The sequence below is a fragment of the Mesitornis unicolor genome, unplaced genomic scaffold, assembly GCF_000695765.1.
Source record: "Mesitornis unicolor isolate BGI_N332 unplaced genomic scaffold, ASM69576v1 scaffold39649, whole genome shotgun sequence".
Classification (NCBI taxonomy): domain Eukaryota; kingdom Metazoa; phylum Chordata; class Aves; order Mesitornithiformes; family Mesitornithidae; genus Mesitornis; species Mesitornis unicolor.
Window position 1 is genome coordinate 14,846 of NW_010205923.1, and position 7,941 is coordinate 22,786.

The following is a 7,941-nucleotide window of genomic DNA, read 5'->3' on the forward strand; positions in this document are numbered from 1 at the left end:
GCAGTGGCTGCTTCTAACCTACCTGCAACAGGCTCTGCCAGCAGGGTGGGAAAAGCCACCAACATTTGCATCCTTCTGCTCTAAATCACCCAGGAGCTGCTCTTCCCAGCCCGTTCCCATGCCAAGATTCTTCTCTGCTTCCCCATGCAACTGCTACCCAGCTCAAAGAGCCCTTGTGCATCCCAGCTCGGGGACTGTCCCTCTCCCCTGGTGCCGTCCCAGTGACTTTAGCTGGTTGTCAGTGGCACAACCCCACTGACTGCAGGACTGGAATTGGTGGTGAGCGCTGCCTCGCTTTCTCCCCTTCTCTAAAACCTGTTCCCCTCCTGATGCTCCCCATTGCCTGGTCTGCATTTTGCAAGCTTCGGAGGATGCTGCTGGGGTTGCTCACAAGCCCTAGGGTTATCCCAGGGCCAGTGTTAGCCCCCCCAGGACTGGCGTTAGCCTCTCTAGGGCCAGTGTTAGCCACCCCAGGGCCAGTGTTAGCCACCCCAGGGCAGCACTGCCTGTACCGGTCCGCTGAAGCCGTGCCGCCGCTGCCCCATCGCGAGTAACAGCCGTGAGCAGTCAGATTTCCCACGGTGCTTCCCTCAAGTCCTGGTGCAAACCCACGTGGGTGCTTCCCGTGAGCTGTAAACACACCTACAGTGACCGGAAAAAGTGATTTTTTGGCGAGTTATATGCAGAAATAAGGTCTGGGGAACCAGGAGTGACAGGAGGGCTTTGTTGGGGGCTCCCTGTGGAGCACATGGGGGTTTGGGGATGCTCCTGGCATCGGCACAGGGCTGCAGCCTGGCTCCCGTCCGTGGGTCAGGAACGGCTGCACTTACTGCAGGCAAGCACCACTGCCAGCATCAGCAGGACCTTCATCTTCCTCTCACCCGGGCCTGGGAGGAGAAACAGGGGGAAGACTCAGCCAGGCAGCAGGTGCTGCCTTGCAAACTTTGTCCCTCTGAAATTCAGGTCAAGTCCCCCAAAATCTGAAGGGAGGAAGGCAGCTTTGCATCTGTGTTGCTGCCTCTCAGCTGAAAGCAAACACTTTCTGAAGTCGTCCCACCCCTCCGGGCATCTCCCACCTCCCTCCCCACCACTTTTGGTACCCAGGGCACCACTTTGCAGCAGTGGTGCAGCTGTTCCCTGAGGCTACAACTTCCCAACTGAGTTTTTATCTGAAAGCAATGACCCTTTATCTACCGGCACAGAAAACAGCAGAAAAAGCAGCATCCACCTTCCCGCCCATCCCTCCCCCATATTTTTGTCTTCGCAGCAGCGGGGCGAGGGTGGGAGTTGCTCACTGGGGAATTGCTCCGGCTCCGCTTCCTCGCTGCCGCCCCGTCCTCCTGAGGAGAGGCTCCCCTTCGTGTCCGGCCCGTGGGCTCTGAAGCGCTGAAATGGCTCGTCTGTCCCAAAACCGCTCTACGCTACGCCCCTTCCCTCGCCGGCCAAACCCCCCCTCTCCCCATGGGCTGTGACGCAGGGGCTGAGGCAGAGTTTTTGCAAAGGTTGGGGAGGATGATGTGGAGTATTTACGGGGATTTCTCTCCGTCTGCCCAGCAGCAGCTCACAGAGGACTGGGATGGTTTAAGCACATTGTTTATTTTCACGTTGATTACATTTACAGCAGCATTAAAGTGGTCTGAGCGGGTAGGGACGTAGTGTGATCCACGTGCCTGCTCCGGCCCCGCATCCCGGCTCCTGTTGCTAGCACAAGAATTTGGGGTAGACGCGGTAGCGTTTGTTGTAGCTCCCAATGTTTCGCTTCAGGCAAAGCACCAGGCTGCGGTCGCACTCGCAGGAGTACTGGGAGCACCAGGAGCCCTTTCCTGCAGGCAGAGGGGAGCCCAGAGTCAGCCCTGGCTTTTTCTGGGGGGTGATACCCCCTTTGCCAGGGTCCTACTTACTGCAGGAGGGGCTGCCGCTGTGCCAGCTGTAGCTGTAGCCCCGCGTCTTGGCGTCGCAGTGGTAGCTCAGGAGGTTTTTGTAGCAGGTATCATGCAGCTGGCAGCATCTGTACAAGAGGTTGAGGTTTTTGGAGGTTGGGTTTTTTTTTCCCCTGACCCCTCCCAGATTTGAAACCATCCAGGGAGGTTCTTAAATGGGTGCTTACCTGTCTGTGGCATCTCTGGGCTGTCCTTTGCCCCCCAGGCCGCAGTAGCAGCCATAAAGGGAGTAGTACAGGAGGGCATTTTTCCCTGTGGCCTTCGTGATCATCTTCTGCAGCTCCCAGAGGCTCCCATGAGCTGGGGACAAGCCTAGGAGAGGAAATAAATAGGGCTCAGGCTGACACCCATCTCCCCTGCAGCTTCTCCATCCCCTAGATCAGTACCAGGCTGGTGATGTCTTAAAAAGGAGTTGATGCAATGGAAAGGAAAGGTACCCCTGGCTCAGTGCAGGAGAGTTGTGTGTTTCAGACAGGTGGTCTTAAGGAAAGATTAGGAAATCACCAGCCTGGTCCTGATTTCCATAGATACAACTGCATGGAGAGCCATGGGGCTGGTGTGGGTAGGACACTTACCCCAAACAAGCAGTGCAGCGAAGGCGAGGAGAGAGTTCATCTTTTTGACAGCCCTGGGAGAGGAAACCAAACCCCTGTAATTTCCCCTGTTATATCAACCGCTTTCTTTTTTACTTCCCCCCTGGTCTGAGGCCAGAGATGCTCCTCATCTCTGGGCATCAGGGGTGATGAGGGGGTGAGGATGCCCCCGTCTTTGGCACAAAGCGCTGCTGCATCAGGGATGGGAAGTGATGGGAATCGGATGGCAGAAGGGTGGGAAAAAGGAAAATGAAGAGAAAGGAAGAAAAGTTGGAGAAATGATGGGCCCTCCAGGGCTGCACCCCGCTACTCTGCCTCTGAGCTGGCATCTCAGGTCTCCTCTGCTTTGCTCCTGCTTTCCCGGCCTGGACCTCACTCCCTGCTTGAACCGTGGCCTTTAGTTTAAGTAGGAAAGGGAGGAAAAGCGTTCCTCCATCCTCACTTACCTCAGGAAAGCCACCGCTTGCTTGCAGGGCCCTGCAGCCAGCAGAGCTTGCTTTATATAGCATTTGCTCCTGCTGTGGGATGCTCATTTCACCCAAATTTTGCTGACTAGACTTTTCTACAAAGGAGAAGGTGCCTTCCTTCCCCTTTACAGGAATGCAAGAAATCCCCCCAGCTCCGTATCCCAGGCACGGGGGCTGGTGCTGGGTGGGATGAGCTGGCAGAGCAGCGTCATTTCCAGCCCGAGGAGGAAGCCAACGCGCTCAGCCCCCGGCCGGAGACACCCAAGGGCGTTTTACTCTGCCCTCCCCAGCCCCATGGTGCCATAAAGGAGGGTGGGGGAATAACAGCCCTGATTCAGCTTGTGCATCCTAGCGGCTGTGAAACGAAGTGGGTTTGGGGGTTTTTGAGGGCGTGAAGGAATAGTGTGGTTCTCGGTTGTTTGGGGAAAGTATATGGGCAACAATAAAAGCACCTGTAAATGTGTAGTTCCCAGAGACATTGGGTGGTTCAGGATACTGGATGGTTAAACTGCTTACCCACTGTGAGAAGAGAATGAAGCAAAATGATGTTTTGGGAGGAGTGAATGCAAATTCCCTTTATTTCTCTCTCTATGATTTTTCCACCTCCTCATTGCAGCCCCTCTGCTGAATCCATCCCGTATGGAGAAGCCAGTTCATCCCCTACTTAACTGCCCTCCTAAATTAGCATCCGCCTTGGGATAGACAAGGCTTTGAAAACTGACTTCTCTCCTCCACAGATAAGTATTCTTTAGCCTTAATTTCAGCCACCATTTTAACCTGAGTAAATGTCAGAGGAGGCTCTCAAATCATCTTCCACATTTTCTTGCTTTCCATTATTCCTGTAAAAATGTATTTTGGCTGTATCTCACTGCCCCTTAATGCACTGCTGTGTTTTAGCTCTGAGTGTGAGCTCAGCTAGCGGGAAGGGTGTTGGGAGAAGCCAAAAACCCTGACTGCCATCTGGGCCTGGCGCTGGGGAATTGTTTTGTTTGTGAGATGCAAAAGTGCTCCCCAAACTCGGCAGCCCAGGTGCCACTGTTGCAGCGTCTCAGTATCGGTGGCTCTTACAGAAAAAAAACCACGGAGAATCGTTTTGAATACCTTTTATTTAAGTATCTTTGCTGGGAAATGAAATCAAGGGAGAAGGGAGAGGAGAAAGGGACAAAAAGTCAAGCTGACGTGTCTTTCTGGGAACTGGGGGACCTCCATCTGTAATGTACATGTTCCTTTCCTCACCCCGAGCATCCCCTTGATGGCTCCCTTGCACCCTCTTGATGGCTCCGGCTCTGTTCAGCCTCCACATCAGGCTTTTGTTTCCGTAGCAATGTGGAAAACCAGTCAAAATCTGCAACCTTGGGTGCAGTTTTCCCCTCCTCAGCACTGGAGCTTGCTTCCTTGGCATTTCAGCTTGAAATAGAAGCGGTAGGATGCATTGTAGGAAGGCATAGCGCTCGCGAAGCACGAAGCCACCGCCTTGTCGCATAGGCAGGTCTCTCTTTTGCACCAGCTCTGCTCTTTACCTGCAGGAGGTGCAAACACAGGGCTCTGCAGTGGCTTTTCCAGCTGCCATCGACGATGGGGTCCCCTTGGGGCACCCCCGATGCCTGGAGCTGCCCGAGGGAAGCACATGAAGAAGCATGCCCCGGTGCTCACCCTCTCCAGCCTCCCTCATCCCTCCCAGTGCCCATTTATTTACCATATGCTGCATCCTCCAGTAAGTGTCCAACCAGGCATCAGGCTGGTTTCAGTACTCACCACAGATGATGTCTCCGTTGACAACATCGAAGTGGTAGGGGGTTATCAGGGGTCTGCATTTGCCCTCTCGCACCCTCTTGTAGCAGCAGTCGTGGGCATGGCAGCATCTGTGGGGGACACTGTCTCAAACTGCTGCCCCCGAGCCCGCCCTCACCACACTTGGACGGTAAAGGAAGGTCCAACCTCAAATTTCAGGTGACCAGGAGGAGCGGATGACAAGGCAGCAGCAAAACTCTCACTCAACACAACAGCAGGCTGCCAGGAGCTTTTTTTAGGGACCCCCATACACCCTGCACCGGGGCGTTGATGCTTTTCCAGGTACTCACCGGTCGGTGGAGTCCACCGGGGTCCCTCTGCCCCCGATGCCGCAGAAACACCCGTACCAGCTGTAGGAGAGCAGGGCGCTTTTCCCCGTGGTCACCTTGATCATCTGCTCCAGCTCCAAAACGCTGCCGCGAGCCGGCAGCAGCCCTGCGGAGGGGCAGAGGGACAGGTCTGTATGGGTGCAGAGCGAGGCAGGCAGCGTTTCCTGTGCCTTGCATTGGGCAGAGGAATTAAGTAAGTCTGGCGTTGCTGGAAATCCGCACTTTCAGGCACATGAGCCATGAGAAGCCCCCAGAAAACCTCCTCAGGATTACGTCTGGTTTCTGCAGCTGCCTGATTTGATCTGGCAGAAGATATTACTGCTCTCTGCACAGGCCGTGCTGCGCGTGCATCCTGCGACCGGCAATGCCACATGGCCAGGATCAGCCCTGGGCTTGGCACAAGCAGGACAGAAGGTGACAACGGGCTCTGGGGCCTCTTAAAGTAAATACAGCTCTGAGCATCCCAAATCCGCACCGTCACAGAGACTTCCAGAACTGCAGCAGTGCTACACAAAGCTTTAGAGAGAAACTGCAAAATTTAAACAAAACCCTGAACATGCAGAAAGGCTCTGGGTTTGTACGTCTTGTTTTGCCACACAGATGAGATCCCAGCATGGCCCAGTAAAACAGGGGCACTTACCACAAGCCAAGAGCACGGCAAAGAGGAGATTCTTCATCCTCAGGCTGGCCCTGGAGGAGAAAACCGAAATGGTGGGTGATGAGCAGCACTCTGGGGGCAGGACAGACGCTGTCCCCATGCTGAGGGCACGGAGCCGGTCGGGTGTACGCTGGCAGCACCACACGGCGACATTGATGTCACTGCGGAAATACAGCACTGTGACGGTACCACCGTGCCTGAGTGCACGCAGCTGAACCCAGTGGGCCTTTGGACTCCGGTTTTGGGCTTCAGCACTTAGCAGGGGACACAGTGGTTGTCCTGCCTGGGGCTAGCAGAGCAGCTCACCGTCTGCAGCCTCCCACCGCCACCCCCTGAGCTCTCTGATGAAACAAGAGGGCAGTAAAATCCCCCCGCTCCTTACCCCGCCTGGGCTTCACAGATCTGAGACTGCTGGCTTAGCGGCTCAGCTTTATATAGCTGGGGAGGTCCACCCCCTCCTCTGTCTGCGCTGACGGCGCTATTCATTGCAGAGCAGGTCTCTCCGAGCAGCCCTTCTGTGAAGGAGAAGGTTCCCATCCTTCCCTTCTACAAGAGACGCAATTTTTCCCTGCAGTGATGTGCTGCCAGCCGCGCTCCCTCCATCACCTTCAGCACCTCGCTTCTGCTCGTCGGCTGGGCCCACACAACTTTTGGATGAGGCCAGTCAACGTCTTGGCTGTGATTTTAAAAGCCACGGGGTTTGGTGACTGGAGAGACAGGACAAAAAGCAGTTTATGTTGAGCAGCTGGCACCATGGAGGTTGTGGCGTCCTTGTTCCAGCTGCAGAGGCAGCGCTTTGGCCCTGGTGTGGTCTCCAGTGAGTGCTTGGTTTTTGCCAGCTCACGCCCTGCAAAACCTCAGAGATGGTTTCTCTTGGTCCTTTCAATTGCCCCCCAAATCCATGTCTGCATCCAAATCCGGCCACACCGAATGGCAAGGGGAGGCGAAGGGGAGGGTCGTGAGCACCGAGGTCTTATTTCATGAGTCTGCTGTTTTTCCACGTAGGCAAGGGGGGTCTGCAAAGTTAAATCAGCAGCAGCAAAGGCTGGAAACGCCATGGAAACCTGACTTGGAGTGCATTTTGAATACAATTTATTTAATCACGATAACTGAGACATGATATGAAGACACAAGGGAGGCAGAAAACCAGAGGAGATAAGAAACAAAAGCTGCTATCTTCCCGGCAGAACCATGGGGCCGAGGGCAAACACGCACACAAACGCAGGGTATCAGGCGCGTATGCAGGGCTCCAACCTCAGTAATGAACCGCACTTCTCCACCCTCAGTAATGAACCACACTGCTAGGGAAGGGGGTTTTGGGAGGATGTTGTAAGAAAACAGCTCAGGGCTCTGTATTCAAGAAGAAAACCCCTTCTTGAATTTCTTGAGAGCTGCCAAAGCTGCTCTCTGGAAGGGACATCACCTTGGTGCTGTCATCAAGGCTGGCAGAGGTGTCTGTCCCGGGGCTTTTCTTCCCTCTAACCTTTTACTTCCTGCTGCCAAGTGGAATCAAAAGCCACCCGGGCCTGATACAGAAAGGATGGGCAGCAGCAGCTCCCCTCCCCGCTCAGGTGTGCCGAGCAGCTTACCCGCTTGTTGTCAGCACAAGAAACCACCCCAAAATGCTGCGGTGCAAACCGACGGGCATCATGCCGATGCCCAAACCCCCTGCTTTCCCTGCCTGGCTTTTCAAACCCTGACATCCCTGGCAGTTAAGCATCCCCTTCCCACCTCATCCACAAAAACCCTTCCATTATAGACGATTTTCCCCACTCTGCTGTTCGTTATCTGCACCACTCGTCCTCGTGTGCTTTGGCGTTGTGGGTCCTTGCTCTTTGGGGGGGTTTGTGGGGGGTTTTTGCTGCTGTGTAGGCCCTGATGGGGAAAGATGCCCCCGATCTCCTGGGGTTTTGCTGTAGTTTGGTTAAACCTGCGTGAAAAGCACCGTCCAGGGGCCTACATCAGGACCAGAGGGCTGGGGTTGCGCAGACTGAGGATCCACAGGTGGCTTTAACCAAATCCCCTCATTTTAAGCCTGCAAAGGATCTCAGGAGAGCGAGCACGCGAAGCTAAACCCTCTCTTCAATGGAGCCGCAAACCCACGGGCTTAAAAACCACCCGTAGGAGTTATCATTTGGATTTGGACAGGCTGAACCGATGGGC

At 54.8% G+C, this 7,941-nt stretch overlaps 3 protein-coding genes across 3 annotated transcripts in view; all 3 read right to left on the bottom strand.

Annotated features, from left to right (window-relative positions):
* The window catches only part of LOC104546246 (phospholipase A2, membrane associated-like), a 1,303-nt gene extending 433 nt beyond the window's left edge, over positions 1–870 (bottom strand). The window contains exons 1-2 of the mRNA XM_010191589.1: positions 831–870; positions 513–642 (exon numbers count right to left, since the gene is read on the bottom strand). Of these exons, the coding sequence (XP_010189891.1) occupies positions 513–642; positions 831–870 (170 nt within the window). The remainder of the gene's footprint in view (positions 1–512; positions 643–830) is intronic.
* Positions 871–1,701: 831 nt separating this feature from the next.
* On the bottom strand, positions 1,702–2,555 carry LOC104546250 (basic phospholipase A2 homolog). Its single transcript, XM_010191595.1, has 4 exons — positions 2,516–2,555; positions 2,108–2,252; positions 1,902–2,008; positions 1,702–1,823 (listed from the first exon to the last, which is right to left on the bottom strand). The coding sequence occupies exons 1-4, from the start codon at positions 2,553–2,555 to the stop codon at positions 1,702–1,704; spliced, it is 414 nt and encodes a 137-aa protein (XP_010189897.1).
* Positions 2,556–4,374: 1,819 nt separating this feature from the next.
* Positions 4,375–5,797, bottom strand: LOC104546248 (phospholipase A2, membrane associated-like). Its single transcript, XM_010191593.1, has 4 exons — positions 5,761–5,797; positions 5,082–5,226; positions 4,756–4,862; positions 4,375–4,520 (listed from the first exon to the last, which is right to left on the bottom strand). The coding sequence occupies exons 1-4, from the start codon at positions 5,795–5,797 to the stop codon at positions 4,375–4,377; spliced, it is 435 nt and encodes a 144-aa protein (XP_010189895.1).
* Between the last annotated feature and the right edge of the window lie 2,144 nt (positions 5,798–7,941).